Genomic DNA, 24,653 nt, shown 5'->3' on the forward strand with positions numbered 1-24,653 from the left:
AAATCTGCCTTCAAAGAATCCAAATGAATCAGTGCCTGCTAAAGTCATTAACGAATACCTTACTTTTTATTCTAAACCTTTACAGAAAAATCTTCATCATCATCCATCAATATTAAAAATTCTAAGATATTATCATATCTTTCATTATAAATATCCGCGATATTTCTGAAGATATTTTCACAACTAATCTTATCTGAAGTCATTTATCTCTTTACGCTATCAGTGTTACATCATATAAGAAACTATTAGTTTCTATATTCTATAAACTTTCGAGTTTAAATTATGAATGTTTTGAAGTAGTGTTGGGAACTGAAGCATGAGTTAGTATAATATAATGACACTTGATCAACGTGATTATATTACAGTAAGTCATGCTGAGTTTCTAATGGGACATGACGATTCACAGACCATGCCGTCATCATGTTCCATGTTACACGACTCTTGTATTCTATTTAATCTCTAAAAATATCAAGAATATATTTTCTTGATGATTCGGTCTTTTCAGGGAATTCTGGTAAATTAACAAATCAAGATCGTGCCATTACCATTTCCTTCTTAGAACATTAACTATGTTCATTCTGAAATTCATATCTGCGAATACTGGACCATTACAAACGTTGCTTAATCGCAAGAAGAAGAAACGAAAGGACAAAACTCCAAAATAGAAATTGGAGTATAAATCGCAGCAAATAGAAGGGAGCATTAACTGTGGATGTCAATGATTATAGAAGACAAAAGCAGGGGCTTTGAAATATAAGGGAAGATATAAAACCCAACAACCACCCAAAAATTATAAACTGTATATATCGATGCATATAGCAATATAAAGACACAGAAGAACTAAAAACACTATAAAACCGAGAGTATAGTAGAAGTAAATAGATTCTTCCAGAGGCAGATGAAAAAGAAGAACGACAGATATGAAAGTGAGGAGTATATCGAGAATCAGTACTGGATGAAGCATATTGACAAAAACTTTAAAATATGAGTTGAGGGAGAAAGAATAGAAGGTGTGAGTTGTAAGGAAACGAAGGAGGTGGATTTATAGTGAAATACCCGACAGAGAAATCAAGATGGAATATCGTATTAATTCGAAGAGAATCATAATCTCCTTAATCAACGAAGCATCAAATCCAACATAGATTACAAAGATTTTCTTTAAATTCGGAGATCAATTGTGATGATGTCAAAAGATATGACGAATCACTATAATCTTATTTCCTTCATTTACGATAACTTCCCTCATACGCTTATAGTAATCGAATTATTTTATCCATACTTCTTAGACATGATAAAACTTCATAATCTTTACATCATAATAACATTCTCATTGTTAGCCATAACCACCTCTATCAAATTTCGGGGACAAAATTTCTTTAACGGGTAGGTACTGTGACGACCCGGAAATTTTCGACTAAATTTAAACTTTATCTTTATATTATTCTGACACGATAAGCAATGTTTGTTAAGTTAAATCTCAAGGATTTTAAACTATGTTTATACATTCATTTAAACCTCGACCAAATTTCAATGATTCACGAACCATTAAATGAACATATATGAATATGTATGTATATGTATATATGTTATAAATTAAAAATGTCAACAAAGTATTTAAACATATAATGCTTTATATGAACGTATTTGTTTCAATATGATTATCGATGAAATTAAATAAAATATATTAAATGATTGAATTATCAGAAACATTGAATTATGATTACAAGTCTCTGTTGAGAGGTCCACTATGATTTGAGAAAATCTATTCCTCTTAACGATATTCGGAATAATTTGTAAAGCTATTTATAAATAAAAATAAAAAGTGTCATTTACGAAAGTTAGACAAAAGCTAGTGGAGAAATGGTTTCCATAATATTCTATTAATCTATTTTCAAACGTACAAAAACATTTTCAGTTTAAAAAGAACTTTATTATTAAAATGTATATAACTTTTATAAATATCTAGAATCACTTTTGACAACTCATTACTTAACCAGTAAAATAAATATAACGATATTTATATTTTATTTCATTAAATATATATAACGATTTAAATTAATATTATATATATTTATATGCGTATTATACATACATAGTTTTTATACTTTTACTATACTTTAACTTTACCTTTACTTTACTTTTACTTTACTTTAACTTTAATAATTCACTTTAATAATTCATACTTTAATAATTCACTTTAATAATTCATACTTTAATAATTCATACTTTAATAATTAACTTTAATAATTCATACTTTAATAATTCATACTTTAATAATTCACTTTAATAATTCATACTTTAATAATTCACTTTAATAATTCAAAAATCTATTATAAATAGAATTCAATAGGTTTCATTATTTCATAGAAACTTGAAAATATATTTCTCTAAAACTCTCTCAATCGATTTATATATATATGCTCTGTATTATTTCAAGATATTATTAGTATACATAAAATATTACGACGGAGTGATGTCCGAGTGATTTCAAAATAGTTTTTTTTTAAATGAGTCGAAGCTAAGGAAATTATGGGTTATAGCTATGGAGGTGATGGGTATGGTTTATGGGTATGCTCGTGAGGTCAATCTAGTGTTTATCATCTCCGTTGCGTCTATGTACTTTCCTGCAATATTGATACGTGAGCACTCATAACTTACCTTTTATATATCAATAGTGTATCCCTGACTAGTGCTCGAGTATATAGGATTATGCATGCTTGTACATTCGATATTATCCTTAGATAGGTTTGTTGAATCCTGAATTAGATACATATGCTACTGAGATAGGGTATATGATATGCATGTCATTGGAAAGCTAGCGAAAAATTAAAAACTTTTCATTTAGATATCGAATGGTTTCGATGAACGGATTAGAAGTTATAGTCAACTGAATTTTAGTATTATTGTTAAAATGATTATTATTACTATCGTCGTTATTATTTTAATAGAAATATCATTGTTATTATAAAATATCATTATAACTATTATGTTAGTATTATCATTTTATCATAATACCATTTTTAGTAAATATAAATATTGTTATTTTTTTATAGAATAATAATAATTATTATTACAAAATAATACAACTTTTACTTATTATTATTATGATCAATATTATTTTATCAAATAAATAGGGGATACACAGATATTTTTCACCACGCGTAATATAATTACATTAATAATACTTACCACTATAGTTTTACGATATTAAGTGAACTTTATAAATTTTACTACTTAAGATATATAAAAGTATATTTTATCATATATAAACGTTAATATAAATTTTTATTAATAAATGACTTTTATTATTATAAAATCTAATAAATATATTTAAATATATAAAACGACTATAGTTAAGTTATATAATAAACACGTATAAATTTTAGAAGTCATTTTGGGTCAAGTTGACTTTTGCATATTAGTCTCGAGCATTAGGATTGTGGTACACTATGACTTGACCAAAAATTGTTAGACAAATATTGACCAACATATAAATATATATAATTAATATAGGTTCGTGAATCCGAGGCCAACCTTGCACTTGTTAAATGACGTTATATGTATTTTTACTACGAAATACAGTATGGTGAGTTTCATTTGCTCCCTTTTTATTTGCTTTTGCAATATATTTTTGGGCTGAGAATACATGCGCTGTTTTATAAATGTTTTACGAAATAGGCACAAGTACTAAAACTAATTCTACGTGGGTTTAAACCAGAAATATACCCTTAGCTTGGTAACATTAAACTACTTGTCTATGTACGGTAGGCGCGAATCCTAAAGATAGATCTATTGGGCCTGACAAACCCCATCCTGACTATGGGATGCTTTAGTACTTCGAGGTTATTTTAAACACACCTGATCTGGTGTACTTTAGAGGGTAAAACATGAACGTTAAGGCTTGTTACCGGGTGCCTACAACTTATAGAATACTTTTATACACTTGCGAGTGTACATATATTTATAAACGGAAATCTTGTGATCTATTAATATATTGAAATGATTGTTATGATAAACCTATGAACTCACCAACCTTTTGGTTGACACTTTAAAGCATGTTTATTCTCAGGTATTAAAGAAATCTTCCGCAGTGCATTAGCTCATTTTAAGGATATTACTTGGAGTCATTCATGGCATATTTTGAAAGACGTTGCATTCGAGTCATTGAGTTCATCAAGATTATTATTTTGTCAATTATAGTTGGATGTATTATAAAATGGTGTGCATGCCGTCAACTTTCGTTGTAAAGAAAGTTTGTCTTTTAAAAACGAATGCAATGTTTGTAAAATGTATCATATAGAGGTCAAATACCTCGCGATGTAATCAACTATTGTGAATCGTTTATAATGTATATGAACGGGTCCTTACAGTTGGTATCAGAGCGGTGGTCTTAGTGAACCAGGTCTGCATTAGTGTGTCTAACTGATAGTTGTTAGGATGCATTAGTGAGCCTGGACTTCGACCGTGTCTGCATGTCAAAAGTTTTGCTTATAATTTTTGTCGGAAATTTCCTGCTTATCATTCTTAGTCTAGACATGTCTTACTGCATTGATTTCATGAATAGTGTATAGACAAAATTCATATCTTAGCGTATCTGCTAATCCATATCTTAGCGTATCTGTTACTGTAAATTTTTCCTGACATATCCCGTAAATTCCTCCGTAATCTACGAAATCTTTTGCGCTATATATATAGATATTCTATGTAATTAGAATACCACCCGATAGCCGAAAAATCATTTCATATCGAAAAATCCTTTATTCACTCGAACGAAATGGAATTCGTCATTAGTTCAAGTCCCTCGAATTTCGATATGGAATCCCACTCAAGCTCCGAAAGCAATGTGACAGGAATGGATCAACCAATTAGCCATCATCTATTCTGGATGAATTGAAGATAGGTTCGTAGCCTCTTCAATAATTGGAGACAAGAAGAAGGTGATCCCTTCCATCCACCACATTGCCCTCTTGGCGATGAACCTGAAGCACTTACCAGCGAATCGGTCTGAAACACCATTTTCTCTCTCATTTCCAGAGTATCTCGTCACGATTATATACTACATCAAATTCTAGATTTTATTTATCCGCTCGTTCGAACCGACAATCACCCCGGTGTAATAGAAGAAGTCAACGCGCTTCGTGTTCGAGTAGTGGCTTTAGAGAATATGGTGCAAGGGTTACAAACACCAACAAATAACGAAGTATTAATTCATAAATTCAATTTTATTGAATAAATACTCCGTAAAAGTTATGTAATTTCTAAAGTCTCTAGGGATTATTCAGTTCTAGTTTCAACCGTAAATCAAATGAGTTTAATTTAATATTAACTCATTAAATCTATGTTACATCTGAAGAAAATATGCACATATATATTTTCATAAAGACTGTAATAAAATTCTGTTGTACAAAATATTAATTGTGAAATTTTTTTTAACGGGTAGGTAATACCCAAGAGATATATAAATTCAAAATTAATATGTTACATTTTTCGAATCTGATTAAGCAAATCATCAACTATACTCCCAAAATCTCACAACAATATACATTCTTGTATAGTAATCAAAACAACCATTCTCACCCAAATTTGATTACGCATTCTGATTTTGACAAATCAAAATCCAAGTCATGATTTAACAGAAGACATCACTCTTAGATTCCTACATCTTTCAAAGCTATACTTTGACTTCAAAACTGTGTAACATCATATGTATATTAACGATTACAAACTGTGTTCAAACTCTCCGAGGTTTTCGAAGACACTTCAAACAATGAACAATCGAGATGATGATCCAACCACATATTACCCACATTTATGTACCTAAAAAGCTCTCGAAGCCAAAGTCATATTTCGATGCGTATCCGTGTCAGACCCTTTGGCATTTATTAGCTAAAATGACTTTTCAATTCCTTTTCAAAGTAGACAGTTTTGTCACAGCTCCAGCAAGTCAACTTTGACTTTTCAGTCGGACTAGTCTTATTATAACCTCGATAGATACGTTGCCCTTTCATCATCGTTACTGGGGACCTTTCATATCTCGCCACCTTAGCAATAAACTTACCAACAACTTCAATTATCTTTGACTTTTTGAAAAATCATTATATTTATTGAAATCACATCATTTACTCATTCGCATCTTGTAACGAGAATTGTCATACGAATCATCGGAAAACAGTAACCAGTATTTTGAAATCTCGCAGCATGTCTACGCCAACAGTTATATGTGTACGTAAAACGTCTATCTCCTGGACTTACATACTTTGAATGTGAAGTTCTGAAAAATATTTTGAACTGCAAACTAGTTCTTGAAATGCTGACGAAGCATCAAAAATTGTAAACGATCTTTACACTAAAAAGTTTGATGACAAAGAATAGTAAGGTGGTAAAGCTGAGAAAAAGAGAAGGTTTGGAACTGGAAAATGGATTGAACAGACTATGAAGGAGGCTGTGGATAAATCACAAAGACTAAATTTGCCTTCAAAGAATCCAAATGAATCAGTGCCTGCTAAAGTCATTAACGAATACCTTACTCTTTATTCTAAACCTTTACAGAAAAATCTTTACGTAGATTAAATGATAATCTATAATATCATGTTTACACACGACCATTACATAATGGTTTACAATACAAATATGTTACAACGAAATAAGTTTCTTGAATGCAGTTTTTACACAATATCATACAAGCATGGACTCCAAATCTCGTCCTTATTTAAGTATGCGACAGCGGAAGCTCTTAGTATTCACCTGTGAATAAACATGCTTTAAACGTCAACAAAAATGTTGGTGAGTTATAGGTTTAACCTATATATATCAAATCGTAACAATAGATACAAGATTTCATATTTCAGTACACATCTCATACATAGAGATAAAAATCATTCATATGGTGAACACCTGGTAACCGACATTAACAAGATGCATATATAAGAATATCCCCATCATTCCGGGACACCCTTCGGATATGATATAAATTTTGAAGTACTAAAGCATCCGGTACTTTGGATGGGGTTTGTTAGGCCCAATAGATCTATCTTTAGGATTCGCGTCAATTAGGGTGTCTATTCCCTAATTCTTAGATTACCAGACTTAATAAAAAGGGGCATATTCGATTTCGATAATTCAACCATAGAATGTAGTTTCACTTACTTGTGTCTATTTTGTAAATCATTTATAAAACCTGCATGTATTCTCATCCCAAAAATATTAGATTTTAAAAGTGGGACTATAACTCACTTTCACAGATTTTTACTTCGTTGGGAAGTAAGACTTGGCCACTGGTTGATTCACGAACCTATAACAATATATACATATATATCAAAGTATGTTCAAAATATATTCACAAAACTTTTAATATATTTTGATGTTTTAAGTTTATTTAGTCAGATATCCTCGTTAGTAACCTACAACTAGTTGTCCACAGTTAGATGTATAGAAATAAATCGATAAATATTATCTTGAATCAATCCACAACCCAGTGTATACGTATCTCAGTATTGATCACAACTCAAACTATATATATTTTGGAATCAACCTCAACCCTGTATAGCTAACTACAACATTCACATATAGAGTGTCTATGGTTGTTCCGAAATATATATAGATGTATCGACATGATAGGTCGAAACATTGTATACGTGTCTATGGTATCTCAAGATTACATAATATACAATACAAGTTGATTAAGTTATGGTTGGAATAGATTTGTTACCAATTTTCACGTAGCTAAAATGAGTAGTTTTTACCAATTTTGTTTTGCTCGCCATTTCTTCGTTTCTAATCCATTTTGAGTGATTTAAGCGGCCACGGTTTCATATTGAACTTGACTTTATGAAACTAAACATAAAAGGTATAGGTTTATAGTCGGAAATACAAGTTACAAGTCGTTTTTGAAAGAGGTAGTCATTTCCGTCGAAAGAACGACATCTTGATGACTGTTTTGAAAAACATACTTTCACTTTGAGTTTAACCATGATTTTTGGATATGGTTTCATGTTCATAAGAAAAATCATTTTCCCAGAAGTATAGCTTTTAAATCAAAGTTTTTCATAGTTTTTAATTATCCAAACCAAAACAGCCCCCGGTTGTAACTACGACGGCGTAAATCCGGTTTTATGGTGTTTATCGTGTTTCCGGGTTTTAAATCATTAAGTTAGCATATCATATAGATATAGATCATGTGTATAGTTGATTTTAAAAGTGTAGTTAGAAGGATTAACTTTATTTGCGAACAAGTTTAGAATTAACTAAACTATGTTCTAGTGATTACTAGTTTACCACTTCGAATATGATAGCTTTTTATGTATGAATCGGATGATGTTATGAACATCATTACTACCTTAAGTTCCTTGGATAAACCTACTGGAAAAGAGAAAAATGGATCTAGCTTCAACGGATCCTTGGATGGCTCGAAGTTCTTGAAGCAGAATCATGACACGAAAACAAGTTCAAGTAAGATCATCACTTGAAATAAGATTGTTATAGTTATAGAAATTGAACCAAAGTTTGAATATGATTATTACCTTGTATTAGAATGATAACCTACTGTAAGAAACAAAGATTTCTTGAGGTTGGATGATCACCTTACAAGATTGGAAGTGAGCTAGCAAACTTGAAAGTATTCTTGATTTTATGTAACTAGAACTTGTAGAATTTATGAAGAACACTTAGAACTTGAAGTTAGAATTTGAGAGAGATCAATTAGATGAAGAAAATTGAAGAATTAAAGTGTTTATAGGTGTTTTTGGTCGTTGGTGTATGAATTAGATATAAAGGATATGTAATTTTGTTTTCATGTAAATAAGTCATGAATGATTACTCATATTTTTGTAATTTTATGAGATATTTCATGCTAGTTGCCAAATGATGGTTCCCACATGTGTTAGGTGACTCACATGGACTGCCAAGAGCTGATCATTGGAGCGTATATACCAATAGTACATACATCTAAAAGCTGTGTATTGTACGAGTACGAATACGGGTGCATACGAGTAGAATTGTTGATGAAACTGAACGAGGATGTAATTGTAAGCATTTTTGTTAAGTAGAAGTATTTTGATAAGTTTCTTGAAGTCTTTTAAAAGTGTATGAATACATATTAAAACACTACATGTATATACATTTTAACTGAGTCGTTAAGTCATCGTTAGTCGTTACATGTAAGTGTTGTTTTGAAACCTTTAGGTTAACGATCTTGTTAAATGTTGTTAACCCAATGTTTATAATATCAAATGAGATTTTAAATTATTATATTATCATGATATTATGATGTACGAATATCTCTTAATATGATATATATACATTAAATGTCGTTACAGCGATAATCGTTACATATATGTCTCGTTTCAAAATCATTAAGTTAGTAGTCTTGTTTTTACAAATGAAGTTCATTGTTAATATACTTAATGATATGTTTACTTATCATAATATCATGTTAACTATATATATAACCATATATATGTCATCATATAGTTTTTACAAGTTTTAACGTTCGTGAATCACCGGTCAACTTGGGTGGTCAATTGTCTATATGAAACCTATTTCAATTAATCAAGTCTTAACAAGTTTGATTGCTTAACATGTTGGAAACACTTAATCATGTAAATAACAATTTCATTTAATATATATATAAACATGGAAAAGTTCGGGTCACTACAGTACCTACCTGTTAAATAAATTTCGTCCCGAAATTTTAAGCAGTTGGAGGTGTTGACGTATCTTCTGGAAATAAATGCGGGTATTTCTTCTTCATCTGATCTTCTCATTCCCAGCTGAACTCGGGTCCTCTACGAGCATTCCATCGAACCTTAACAATTGATATCTTGTTTTGCTTAAGTCTTTTAACCTCACGATCCATTATTTCGACGGGTTCTTCGATGAATTGAAGTTTTTCGTTGATTTGGATTTCATCTAACGGAATAGTGAGATCTTCTTTAGCAAAACATTTCTTCAAATTCGAGACGTGGAAAGTGTTATGTACAGCCGTGAGTTGTTGAGGTAACTCAAGTCGATAAGCTACTGGTCCGACACGATCAATAATCTTGAATTGTCCGATATACCTTGGATTTAATTTTCCTCGTTTACCAAATCAAACAACGCCTTTCCAAGGTGCAACCTTAAGCATGACCATCTCTCCAATTTCAAATTCTATATCTTTTCTTTTAATGTCGGCGTAGCTCTTTTGTCGACTTTGGGCGGTTTTCAACCGTTGTTGAATTTGGATGATCTTCTCAGTAGTTTCTTGTATTATCTCCGGACCCGTAATCTGTCTATCCCCCACTTCACTCCAACAAATCGGAGACCTGCATTTTCTACCATAAAGTGCTTCAAACGGAGCCATCTCAATGCTTGAATGGTAGCTATTGTTGTAGGAAAATTCTGCTAACGGTAGATGTCGATCCCAACTGTTTCCAAAATCAATAACACATGCTCGTAGCATGTTTTCAAGCGTTTTTATTGTCCTTTCACTCTGCCCATCAGTTTGTGGATGATAGGCAGTACTCATGTTTAGACGAGTTCCTAATGCTTGCTGTAATGTCTGCCAGAATCTTGAAATAAATCTGCCATCCCTATCAGAGATAATAGAGATTGGTATTCCATGTCTGGAGATGACTTCCTTCAAATACAGTCGTGCTAACTTCTCCATCTTGTCATCTTCTCTTATTGGCAGGAAGTGTGCTGATTTGGTGAGACGATCAACTATTACCCAAATAGTATCAAAACCACTTGCAATCCTTGGCAATTTAGTGATGAAATCCATGGTAATGTTTTCCCATTTCTATTCTGGGATTTTGGGTTGTTGAAGTAGACCTGATGGTTTCTGATGCTCCGCTTTGACCTTAGAACACGTCAAACATTCCCCTACGTATTTAGCAACATCGTCTTTCATACCCGGCCACCAAAAATGTTTCTTGAGATCCTTGTACATCTTCCCCGTTCCAGGATGTATTGAGTATCTGGTTTTATGAGCTTCTCTAAGTACCATTTCTCTCATATCTCCAAATTTTGGTACCCAAATCCTTTCAGCCCTATACCGGGTTCCATCTTCCTGAATATTAAGATGCTTCTCCGATCCTTTGGGTATTTCATTCTTTAAATTTCCCTCTTTTAAAACTCCTTGTTGCGCCTCTTTATTTGAGTAGTAAGGTTATTTTGAATCATTATATTCATAGATTTTACTCGAATGGGTTTTCTGTCCTTTCTACTCAAGGCGTCGGCTACCACATTTGCCTTCCCCGGGTGGTAACGAATCTCAAAGTCGTAATCATTCAACAATTCAATCCACCTACACTGCCTCATGTTCAGTTGTTTCTGATTAAATATGTGTTGAAGACTTTTGTGGTCGGTATATATAATACTTTTAACCCCATATAAGTAGTGCCTCCAAGTCTTTAATGCAAAAACAACCGCGCCTAATTCCAAATCATGCGTCGTATAATTTTGCTCGTGAATCTTCAATTGTCTAGACGCATAAGCAATTACCTTCATTCGTTGCATTAATACACAACCGAGATCTTGCTTTGAGGTGTCACAATATATCACAAAATCATCATTCCCTTCAGGCAATGACAATATAGGTGCCGTAGTTAGCTTTTTCTTCAATAACTGAAACGCCTTCTCTTGTTCATCCTTCCATTCAAATTTCTTCCCTTTATGCGTTAATGTAGTCAAGGGTTTTGCTATTTTGGAGAAATCTTGGATGAATCTTCTATAGGAACCAGCCAATCCTAAAAATTGACGTATATGCTTCGGAGTTTTTGGGGTTTCCCACTTTTCAACAGTTTCTATCTTTGCCGGATCCACCTTAATACCTTCTTTGTTCACTATGTGACCGAGGAATTGAACTTCTTCCAACCAAAATGCACACTTTGAAAACTTAGCGTACAATTCTTCCTTCCTCAATACTTCTAACACCTTTCTCAAATGTTCACCGTGTTCTTGGTCATTCTTTGAGTAAATAAGTATGTCATCAATGAAAACAATGACAAACTTGTCAAGGTATGGTCCACACACTCGGTTCATAAGGTCCATGAACACAGCTGGTGCATTAGTTAAACCAAACGGCATGACCATAAACTCGTAATGACCGTAACATGTTCTGAAAGCAGTCTTTGGAATATCATCTTCTTTCACCCGCATTTGATGATACCCGGAACGTAAGTCAATCTTTGAATAAATAGACGAGCCTTGTAGTTGATCAAATAAGTCGTCGATTCTCGGTAGTGGATAGCGGTTCTTGATGGTAAGTTTGTTCAACTCTCGGTAGTCGATACACAACCTGAATGTACCATCTTTCTTCTTGACAAACAAAACAGGAGATCCCCACGGTGATGTGCTTGGTCGAATGAAACCACGCTCTAAAAGTTCTTGTAATTGGCTTTGCAATTCTTTCATCTCGCTGGGTGCGAGTCTGTAAGGAGCACGAGCTATTGGTGCAGCTCCTGGTACAAGATCTATTTGAAATTCAATGGATCGATGTGGGGGTAATCCCGGTAATTCTTTCGGAAATACATCGGGAAATTCTTTTGCGACGGGAACATCATTGATGCTCTTTTCTTCAGTTTGTACTTTCTCGACGTGTGCTATAATAGCATAGCAACCTTTTCTTATTAGTTTTTGTGCCTTCAAATTACTAATAAGATGTAGCTTCGTGTTGCCCTTTTCTCCGTTCACCATTAAGGGTTCTCCTTCTTCTCGTACAATGCGAATTGCATTTTTATAACATACGATCTCTGCTTTCACCTTCTTCAGCCAGTCCATGCCAACTATTACATCAAAACTCCCTAACTCTACTGGTATCAAATCAATCTTAAATATTTCACTACCCAGTTTAATTTCTCGATTCCGGCATATATAATCTGCTGAAATTAATTTACCGTTTGCTAATTCGAGTAAAAATTTACTATCCAACGGCGTCAATGGACAATTTAATTTAGCACAAAAATCTCTACTCATATAGCTTCTATCCACACCCGAATCAAATAAAACGTAAGCAGATTTATTGTCAATAAGAAACGTACCCGTAACAAGCTCCGGGTCTTCCTGTGCCTCTGCCGCATTAATATTGAAAACTCTTCTGTGGCCTTATCCATTCGTGTTCTCCTGGTTCGGGAAAACTCTTCCGCGGCCTTGTCCATTCGTGTTCTCCTGGTTCGGGCAATTTCTAATAATGTGGCCCGGTTTTCCACATTTATAACAAACTACATTGGCATAACTTGCTCCGACACTACTTGCTCCACCATTACTCGTTCCGACACCATTTGTTCCTTTCGTTCTGTTAAACCTTGGTCCGTAGACCTCACACTTCGCCGCACTATGACCATTTCTTTTACACTTGTTGCAAAATTTGGTGCAGAACCCCGAGTGATACTTTTCACACCTTTGGCATAGCTGCTTCTGATTATTGTTGTCATTGCGGTTGTTATTGTTGTTGGGATGATTGTTGTAGCTGTTGTTGTTGTTGTTGTTGTTGTTGTTGTTGTTGTTGTTGTTGGGCCATTTGTTGTAGTTGCGATTGATGTTGCAATTGTTGGGATAGTTGTTGCGATTATTGTTGTAATTGCTGTTGTTGTTGTATTGGTGATTCTTATCACCGTTTTCCTCCCACTTTATTTTGACTTGCTTCACATTGCCCTCTTCAGCCGCCTGTTCTTTAATTCTTTCCTCAATCTGGTTCACTAGTTTGTGAGCCATTCTACATGCCTGTTGTATGGAGGCGGGCTCGTGTGAACTTATATCTTCTTGGATTCTTTTCGGTAATCCTTTCACAAACGCGTCGATCTTCTCTTCCTCATCTTCGAACGCTCCCGGACACAATAGGCACAATTCTGTGAATCGTCTTTCATACGTGATAATATCAAATCCTTGGGTTCGTAACCCTCTAAGTTCTGTCTTGAGCTTATTCACCTCGGTTCTGGGACGGTACTTCTCGTTCATCAAGTGCTTGAATGCTGACCACGGTAGTGCGTAAGCATCATCTTGTCCCACTTGTTCTAGATAGGTATTCCACCATGTTAACGCAGTACCTGTGAAGGTATGCGTAGCGTACTTCACTTTGTCCTCTTCAGTATACTTACTTATGGTAAACACCGATTCGACCTTCTCGGTCCACCGTTTCAATCCGATCGGTCCTTCGGTTCCATCAAATTCCAAAGGTTTGCAGGCAGTGAATTCTTTGTAGGTGCATCCTACACGATTTCCTGTACTGCTAGATCCAAGGTTATTGTTGGTATGTAGCGCAGCCTGTACTGCGGCTATGTTTGAAGCAAGAAAGGCACGAAATTCTTCTTCGCTCATATTCAAGGTGTGTCGAGTAGTTGGTGCCATTTCCTTCAAAATAGTCAAATGAAACAAGTTAATCATACAGAATATTAAGAGTAGTCAATAGTATCTCGTAGCATAATATGAACTCATTTATAAAGGCTTTTTCTTCATATTAGCGTTTTATAAGTTTAAATTCGGGTAGTACCTACCCGTTAAGTTCATACTTAGTAGCTAATATACAATTCAACTACTACAATTCTATATGAAAAACTGATTATAATAATATTTCGCGTTCAAACTTTTACACAATATTTTACAAACTTACAATACCGCTTATTTTACATATAGCATGAAATATAGCACACAATAAATTTGATACAAGATGGTTGTGAAGATAATTCTAGCTAGTACACAAGTCGTTCAGCAAAGGCAATAAAGACACGTAATTCATACGTCCAGAAACAAGTCATGCATTCTGGTTTTACTAGGACTGCTTCCCATCCTTGGTCTTGTGGAACATAACCGTTATGGCCGTTGATAAGACAGCGTGTTGTAACGTCGTCAAAGGGACGAGGGTTACATAATGTCCAACAGTCCTGTAACAATCTAAAAACCTCATTTCTTACCCCAATTACCGACTCCGTCACTTGTGGGAACGTTTTGTTTAATAGTTGTAGCCCGATGTTCTTGTTCTCACTTTGGTGAGAAGCGAACATTACTAACCCATAAGCATAACATGCTTCTTTATGTTGCATGTTAGCCGCTTTTTCTAAATCACGAAGTCCTATATTCGAATATATTGAGTCAAAATAAATTCTTAACCCGTTGCGTAAAATAGCATTTGGGTTCCCCGCAATATATGCGTCAAAGTAAACACATCGTAACTTATGGATTTCCCAATGTGATATCCCCCATCTTTCGAACGAAAGCCTTTTATAAACCAAGGCATTCTTGGAACGTTCTTCGAATGTCTTACAAACTGATCTCGCCTTAAATAGTTGTGCCGAGGAATTCTGACCGACTCTAGACAAGATTTCATCAATCATGTCTCCGGGTAGGTCTCTTAAAATATTGGGTTGTCTATCCATTTTGTGTTTTTATACTGTAAAATAGACAAGAGTTAGATTCATAAAAAAAATACTTATTAATACAAGCAATTTTTACATATATCATAAAGCATAAGCACACTATATTACATATATTACACCACACGAATACAACTATTTTATTCCGACTCGCTCGTTTCTTCTTCTTCGGTTTTGGTTCGTTTTGCCAAGTTTCTAAGGATATATGATTTTCCCCTAATACGAGCCGTCGTTTTCCACATTGGTTTAGAAAAACCTGGTGGTTTAGAGGTTCCCGGGTTATTGTCACAACTTAAGAAATACGGGTGTTGACGATACATATAAAGTTCATCGGGTTTGGAATCAAATTTCTCTATTTTTATGCCCTTTCCCTTATTGTTCTCTTTTGCCTTATTAAATTGTGTTGGGGTAATTTCTATAAAATCATCGGAATCCTTGTCGGGATCCGATTCATCGGAGAATTGGTAATCCTCCCAATACTTTGCTTCCTTGGCGGAAACACCATTGATCATAATTAACTTTGGTCGGTTGGTTGAGGATTTTCTTCTACTTAACCGTTTTATTATTTCCCCCACTGGTTCTATTTCTTCTTTCGGTTTCGATTCTTCTTCAGGTTCCGATTCTTCTTTCGGTTCCGACTCTTCTTCCGGTTCCTCTTCGGGAACTTGTGAATCAGTCTACGAATCATTCCAATTTACATTTGACTCTTCATTATTATTAGGTGAGTCAATGGGGCTTGTTCTAGAGGTAGACATCTATCACATAATATCAAACACGTTAAGAGATTAATATATCACATAATATTCATATGTTAAAAATATATAGTTTCCAACAAAATTTGTTAAGCAATCATTTTTCAAGTAAACACGGTCGAAGTCCAGACTCACTAATGCATCCTAACAAACTCGATAAGAGACACTAATGCAAAATTCTGGTTCTCTAAGACCAACGCTCGGATACCAACTGAAATATCCCGTTCTTATTGATTAAAAACGTTCCATATTAATTGATTTCGTTGCGAGGTTTTGACCTCTATATGAGACGTTTTTCAAAGACTGCATTCATTTTAAAACAAACCATAACCTTTATTTCATCAATAAAGGTTTAAAAAGCTTTACATAGATTATCAAATAATGATAATCTATAATATCCTGTTTACACGCGACCATTACATAATGGTTTACAATACAAATATGTTACAACGAAATAAGTTTCTTGAATGCAGTTTTTACACAATATCATACAAGCATGGACTCCAAATCTCGTCCTTATTTAAGTATGCGACAGCGGAAGCTCTTAATAATCACCTGAGAATAAACATGCTTAAAACGTCAACAAAAATGTTGGTGAGTTATAGGTTTAACCTATATATTATCAAATCATAATAATAGACCACAAGATTTCATATTTCAATACACATCCCATACATAGAGATAAAAATCATTCATATGGTGATCACCTGGTAACCGACATTAACAAGATGCATATATAAGAATATCCCCATCATTCCGGGACACCCTTCGGATATGATATAAATTTCGAAGTACTAAAGCATCCGGTACTTTAGATGGGGTTTGTTAGGCCCAATAGATCTATCTTTAGGTTTCGCGTCAATTAGGGTGTCTGTTCCCTAATTCTTAGATTACCAGACTTTATAAAAGGGGCATATTCGATTTCGATAATTCAAACATATAATGTAGTTTCACGTACTTGTGTCTATTTTGTAAATCATTTATAAAACCTGCATGTATTCTCATCCCAAAAATATTAGATTTTAAAAGTGGGACTATAACTCACTTTCACAGATTTTTACTTCGTCGGGAAGTAAGACTTGGCCACTGGTCGATTCACGAACCTATAACAAATATGTACATATATATCAAAGTATGTTCAAAATATATTTACAACACTTTTAATACATTTTGATGTTTTAAGTTTATTAAGTCAGCTGTCCTCGTTAGTAACCTACAACTAGTTGTCCACAGTTAGATGTACAGAAATAAATCGATATATATATTATCTTGAATCAATCCACGACCCAGTGTATACATATCTTAGCATTGATCACAACTCAAACTATATATATTTTGGAATCAACCTCAACCCTGTATAGCTAACTCCAACATTCACATATAGAGTGTCTATGGTTGTTCCAAAATATATATAGATGTGTCGACATGATAGGTCGAAACATTGTATACGTGTCTATGGTATCTCAAGATTATATAATATACAATACAAGTTGATTAAGTTATGGTTGGAATAGATTTGTTACCAATTTTCACGTAGCTAAAATGAGTAGTTTTTACCAATTTTGTTTTGCTCGCCATTTCTTCGTTTCTAATCCATTTTGAGTGATTTAAGCGGCCACGGTTTCATATTGAACTTGACTTTATGAAACTAAACAGAAAAGGTATAGGTTTATAGTCAGAAATACAAGTTACAAGTCGTTTTTGAAAGAGGTAGTCATTTCCGTCGAAAGAACGACATCTTGATGACTGTTTTGAAAAACATACTTTCACTTTGAGTTTAACCATGATTTTTGGATATGGTTTCATGTTCATAATAAAAATCATTTTCCCAGAAGTATAGCTTTTAAATCAAAGTTTTTCATAGTTTTTAATTATCCAAACCAAAACAGCTCCCGGTTGTAACTACGACGGCGTAAATCCGGTTTTATGGTGTTTATCGTGTTTCCGGGTTTTAAATCATTAAGTTAGCATATCATATATGTGTATAATTGATTTTAAAAGTGTAGTTAGAAGGATTAACTTTATTTGCGAACAAGTTTAGAATTAACTAAACTATGTTCTAGTGATTACTAGTTTACCACTTCGAATATGATAGCTTTTTATGTATGAATCGGATGATGTTATGAACATCATTACTACCTTAAGTTCCTTGGATAAACCTACTGGAAAAGAGAAAAATGGATCTAGCTTCAACGGATCCTTGGATGGCTCGAAGTTCTTGAAGCAGAATCATGACACGAAAACAAGTTCAAGTAAGATCATCACTTGAAATAAGATTGTTATAGTTATAGAAATTGAACCAAAGTTTGAATATGATTATTACCTTGTATTAAAATGATAACCTACTGTAAGAAACAAAGATTTCTTGAGGTTGGATGATCACCTTACAAGATTGGAAGTGAGCTAGCAAACTTGAAAGTATTCTTGATTTTATGTAACTAGAACTTGTAGAATTTATGAAGAACACTTAGAACTTGAAGTTAGAACTTGAGAGAGATCAATTAGATGAAGAAAATTGAAGAATGAAAGTGTTTGTAGGTGTTTTTAGTCGTTGGTGTATGAATTAGATATAAAGGATATGTAATTTTGTTTTCATGTAAATAAGTCATGAATGATTACTCATATTTTTGTAATTTTATGAGATATTTCATGCTAGTTGCCAAATGATGGTTCCCACATGTGTTAGGTGACTCAAATGGGCTGCTAAGAGCTGATCATTGGAGTGTATATACCAATAGTACATACATCTAAAAGCTGTGTATTGTACGAGTACGAATACGGGTGCATACGAGTAGAATTGTTGATGAAACTGAACGAGGATGTAATTGTAAGCATTTTTGTTAAGTATAAGTATTTTGATAAGTGTCTTGAAGTCTTTTAAAAGTGTATGAATACATATTAAAACACTACATGTATATACATTTTAACTGAGTCGTTAAGTCATCGTTAGTCGTTACATGTAAGTGTTGTTTTGAAACCTTTAGGTTAACGATCTTGTTAAATGTTGTTAACCCAAAGTTTATAATATCAAATGAGATTTTAAATTATTATATTATCATGATATTATGATGTACGAATATCTCTTAATATGATATATATACATTAAATGTCGTTACAACGATAATCGTTACATATATGTCTCGTTTCAAAATCATTAAGTTAGTAGTCTTGTTTTAACAAATGAAGTTCATTGTTAATATACTTAATGATATGTTTACTTATCATAATATCATGTTAACTATATATATAACCATATATATGTCATCATATAGTTTTTACAAGTTTTAACGTTCGTGAATCACCGGTCAACTTGGGTGGTCAATTGTCTATATGAAACCTATTTCAATTAATCAAGTCTTAACAAGTTTGATTTCTTAACATGTTGGAAACACTTAATCATGTAAATAACAATTTCATTTAATATATATATAAACATGGAAAAGTTCGGGTCACTACAAAACATGTTATGACCCTAGTGCAAGAAACATAAAGAACCAAGGAATATAACCTGGTTATATTCAGTATTTCCATTGGTTTAATCTACGGCCTAACAGAGAGAGTTTTCTTATTATTTTGGAGGCGCTAGGGTTACAAGAGGCTAGAGGTTTAACTTATAAGACAATTACAAAAAGGAATCAATTTTCCACGACTTTCTGCCCTTGAAAGGGATCACATTTCGTGACTCCCCCTCACCAAACGCGAGCTTTTTTCTACCAGATGTCGGACTCTCGATCACGATTGTCGTGTTACCTTCAAGCTCGCGTCCTGTTTTCATGCTTGTCGTGTACCGTGACCCATCCTTCGCCAAACACGGGGGGTGTTGTTGCTACTTTTGTTCCGTTTGTTCACAATCTACAAACCTCAACAATCCGCACTAAAGCAGAACAAATCGATGAATTTCCATCGTAAACCACAATCGATACTTAAACAACACATCATCTAAACTACTACCAAAAAGTGAACACAACCCGTTTTTGAGGAAATTCAAGTAGCGGTGTTCGCAACGATGAGTGCTTACAATCCTATTATTGCACACAATATGCTTGAAAGCTTTGAAGATGAGGACATAGAATCATCCATATCAAGAGCACCTTGAAGATACGTAGTAATATATCGAGCAATCGCGACCAAATATTTGTGGAATCATTCTTTTTTTAAAATGCCAACTTTCGCGGAAATATTATTTTTGAAGACGATATCGATTGAGATTAATGGTGTTTATTCACCCTCCTAAACAAAAAATTATTTAAAATATCAAAATTATTTTATTTAATATAATTTTGTATGAAATATGAAAAATAATAATAAATAATAATAATAATAATAATAATAATAATAATAATAATAATAATAATAATAATAATAATAATAATATGGGAAATGTTAATGACAATCCTTAAATTGTTATTAAAAAAATTTTAATGCAAAAAGAATTATATATTTGTAAGTTTATTGAAAATTTAGAATGAAAACATACATGTTTAAATTTTTTAATAATAAAAATAAAAGTTTTTTGAGTTCTCATTAAAATTCAGCTAATACTTAATAAATAAATACAAATACTGAAGAATACAAAATGTGAAAGAAAATTAATCCGCGTCATCGTTAAGTTTCTTTTGTCTCGCTCGATTTAATTCTTCGATCTCTCATTCTTTGTAGATCTGAATCATCAATGACGCTGAATCTTCGTCAAAAACAGACAGGTGATTTGATTCCTCTGGTTTCCTTCGATTCAATTTCATGCACCTTGTCTGCCGCTCGATTTGCCCTAATTATTACTATTACTATTATTGTTTGCGTAAATTGATCTCAAGTTACATTACATATAAATTATACTACTGATTCTGATCTAGTTGCCCTAATTACTATTACCATTATTCTTATCTGAATGTTTTAAGCTAAATGATACTAATATAATATATATTAATAGATTACAATATAAGATCTGGCCGAATTCATTTAAGTAGACAAATGTGCTTGTAATGTAAATATATATGTTGAGATGTATCCTGATTATGATATACTTTCAGAATGCATAGCACGGATGCTGAATCTGAATCAGCCTATTAATCTAAGTGGAACAGCAAATGAGGAAGTTTACAAGATACTGATTTTCGATGAGTTCTGTCGAGACATTTTGTCTCCTTTGATCCATGTCAAAGATCTTCGTAAGCACGGTGTAACACTATATTTTCTTATTGATAAAGACCGTAAGCCTGTTACCGATGTTCCTGCTGTTTACTTCGTACAACCGACTCAAGACAATATTCAAAGAATCATCTCTGATGCATCCAACTCCCTTTATGATTATTTCCACCTTAACTTTTCATCATCAATACCTCGCCCTCTTCTTGAAGAACTTGCTTCCGGGACCTTGAATTCTGAATCTATTAAGCGAATAAATAAGGTGCATGATCAGTATTTGGAGTTTGTTACACTTGAAGATAATTTATTCTCTTTAGCAGATGAGTCTTGTTATGTTCAATTGAATGATCCTAAAGCAACAGACCGTGAGATCGAAGAAATAATTGAAAAGCTCGCGAATGGGTTGTTTAGTGTGTTGGCTACACTTGGTGTTGTTCCAATTATTAGGTGTCCACGTGGCGGGCCCGCTGAGATGGTTGCATCGTTGCTTGATCAACGGTTGCGTGATCATTTACTTGTTAAGAATAACTTGTTTACAGAGAGTGGTAACTTTACTAGTTCATTTCAAAGACCTGTTTTATGTTTATTTGATAGGAATATTGAGTTGTCGGTTGCTATTCAACATGACTTTAGGTACCGACCCCTTGTTCATGATGTTCTTGGGTTGAAACTGAATAGACTTGATGTAAAAGAAAACAAAGTTGGGATGAAATATGAATTGGACGGTCAGGATCCTTTCTGGGTAGCAAACGGATCGTTAGAGTTCCCTGAAGTTGCTGTTGAGATTGAAACACAATTAAGTAAATATAAAAAGGATGTAGATGAAGTAAATAGACGAACGGGGGGTCACGATGGAGCTGAATTTGAAGGAACCGATCTAATTGGCAACACAAAGCATTTGATGAATGCAGTCAACTCGTTGCCTGAATTGACTGAACGGAAACAAGTAATCGATAAACATACAAACATTGCAACTGCTTTGCTCGGAGAAATTAAAGAACGGTCTTTGGATTCTTTCGCGAAAAAAGAATATGAAATGATGATAAGAGGCGGGATTGATCGTAATGAACTTCTTGCTGTTCTTAAAGGGAAAGGTACTAAAATGGATAAGCTACGGTTTGCTATCATGTTCTTAATTTCAGCTGAAACCCTTCCACAATTAGATGTTGAAACAGTTGAAAATGTGTTAATAGAAGCTGAGGTGGACACCAGTGCGTATCAGTATGTAAAAAAGATTAAATCTTTATTAAATGTGTCATTAGTATCTGCTAATTCAGCTAGCAATAGCAACCTTAGTTGGGCTGAAAAACTGTATGGTCAATCCATAAGTGCTGTAACTGCAGGCGTTAAGAATTTGTTATCTAGTGATCATCAGTTGGCGATTGCAAGAACGGTTGAAGCCCTAATGGAAGGTAAACCTAACCCCGAGATTGAATCTTACCTCATGTTGGACCCTCGTGCTCCAAAGTCAAACTCGGTCTCGAGTGGTGGTCAAATGAAGGGACCGTTTAAGGAAGCTATTGTGTTTATGATTGGTGGTGGAAATTATGTGGAGTATGGGAGTTTGCAAGAGCTTGCAAAACGTCAGCAGCCAGCTAAGCATATTATATACGGGTCAACCGAAATTCTGACAGGTGGCAATTTTGTTGAACAGCTTGCTTTGCTAGGAAAAAAGATGGGTTTGGGTAATAGTCCTGCACCTGCTCCTGCTCCTGCTCAATGAAATCTAAAATTTAAGTCATTCGTAATTTACAGTTATTTCTAGACTAATGTGTAGATTTCTGCTACTATATTTTCATTTATCTTAATCTTTGAAGCTTGAATTATAGGTATATGGTATATGGTATATGGTATATGGTTTATTCTTGATATGTTTGAATGCAGTTGTGTCAAGTTTAAGTATGTTATGACAATCTACAACTTTTGCTAAACTACAAATATGTTAATGTTATTTGGATTCCAATACCAGGTAGAATCACTACATCAAGAACGTGTGCTTGAAAGTTTTCAGTTTTTTGTCTTGTCGTATACTCTATATCTGTTAGAGGATTTATAGTATTCTATCTTCTTCTGCAGCTTTTGCACATAAGTTTTGGGTTTATTTCCTAAAACTCGTGCAGTTTCAGTATTCATAAACCTTATGCCAGTTTTGACCCATTTGGGCAGTTGTTGCGTTGAATCATCAGTTGAGTTTTGCACTTATAATCCCATGTCGACCCATTTCTTGGTAAGTGACTGATAGTTATCAAATTCAATGTATTTATTCTTTATGGAATTTAAGTAACGTTTATATTACTAGTGATTCGTTTGATCCCATATAGACTTATTTTCAGTAAATGGGTTGAATTATCAAGTTTAGTGAATATGGATTTATTTTTTTTACTAACAATAAGTGTCTTCTTGATCACACACTCTGGACATCATAACGTAGATCAAAAAAATAATATTCTTTTAATATCGGTCACTGCTGCAACCAGCGCATGTGGCCCGATTATTTTATTGCCTCATATGCAAACGTGTTTAACAATATGCCCCTAAAATTTCGAAATTGCAATAATGCGCTCCGACCATGCACCACATATCACACATGGTGCGTGTAACGTGTGCGTGATGCGTGATCACCGAGCACTTCAAGCATGACAAGCACGTCGTAACGCACGCCCTAACCAACCAGAAACACACATGGTGCGTGTTGCTCGTTTAATAAGGCGCCCAATTCAGTTTTAAAACTCACCCGCACCAAAAACTTAGAAACACGCATGGAACGGTGATTTTCTTGAATTCGTTCGATTTATCCGTTTTTGTAACGACCCTGGATTTTTTCAACGTTTAATTATTAATAATTTATTATTAATTCTTGTGTTTTAATAAACGTGTTCTTATACGTGTTACTTGTTACCGTATTTAACTTTTCATGGTCCGACTTGTCTTTGTGACGCACGTACTTTGCACGAATAATATTTTAAATATTATTTACGTTCATGATTAATTATTATTAATCATTTTTAATTAACTAATGTTATTAGTTAATTACTTGGGCTTTACTTATTTATTTGTTACATACTTACATACTTGGACTTGGACTCATGTTAATGGACTTGGAAGCCCACCCTACTTCTTTTAATAGATTAATTAGGAGCCCATTTTGTTACTAGTATTTCATTAAGACTTAAACAAGATTAATTAGTCATGAGGAATCTAGTTACATGCACACTTACACCACTTTCCCATACAAATTTGCTTTATTACCATTTCTAGCTCTCACCTTCACCCATGCATGAAAGAAACAAGTTGACCTCTCCCCTTTGGGAGCCTTGGCCGTCGACTTTAGGTGGGTAATGGGGAGTTCCCCTTTTCCTTTTTGTGTTACTTATTCTCTAGTATTACTTCCTCATTTCATACACACACTTAC

At 33.7% G+C, this 24,653-nt stretch overlaps 1 protein-coding gene across 1 annotated transcript; it reads left to right on the forward strand.

Moving 5' to 3' along the window:
* Positions 1-20,705: 20,705 nt before the first annotated feature.
* Positions 20,706-23,149, forward strand: LOC139843901 (SEC1 family transport protein SLY1-like). The gene is made up of 2 exons (XM_071834090.1): positions 20,706-20,799; positions 21,127-23,149. The coding sequence occupies exons 1-2, from the start codon at positions 20,769-20,771 to the stop codon at positions 22,962-22,964; spliced, it is 1,869 nt and encodes a 622-aa protein (XP_071690191.1). The 5' UTR covers positions 20,706-20,768; the 3' UTR covers positions 22,965-23,149.
* The last annotated feature ends 1,504 nt before the right edge of the window (positions 23,150-24,653 follow it).

Source organism: Rutidosis leptorrhynchoides, chromosome 4, assembly GCF_046630445.1.
Source record: "Rutidosis leptorrhynchoides isolate AG116_Rl617_1_P2 chromosome 4, CSIRO_AGI_Rlap_v1, whole genome shotgun sequence".
NCBI classification, from domain to species: domain Eukaryota; kingdom Viridiplantae; phylum Streptophyta; class Magnoliopsida; order Asterales; family Asteraceae; genus Rutidosis; species Rutidosis leptorrhynchoides.

What these genes read in the sequence shown, in the direction of transcription:
- LOC139843901 (XM_071834090.1), top strand. Translation starts at nt 20,769, where the DNA reads ATGACGCTGAATCTTCGTCAAAAACAGACAG. An exon ending in TCTTCGTCAAAAACAGACAG is followed by an intron (nt 20,800 to 21,126) that starts GTGATTTGATTC and finishes ATATACTTTCAG; the next exon opens with AATGCATAGCACGGATGCTG.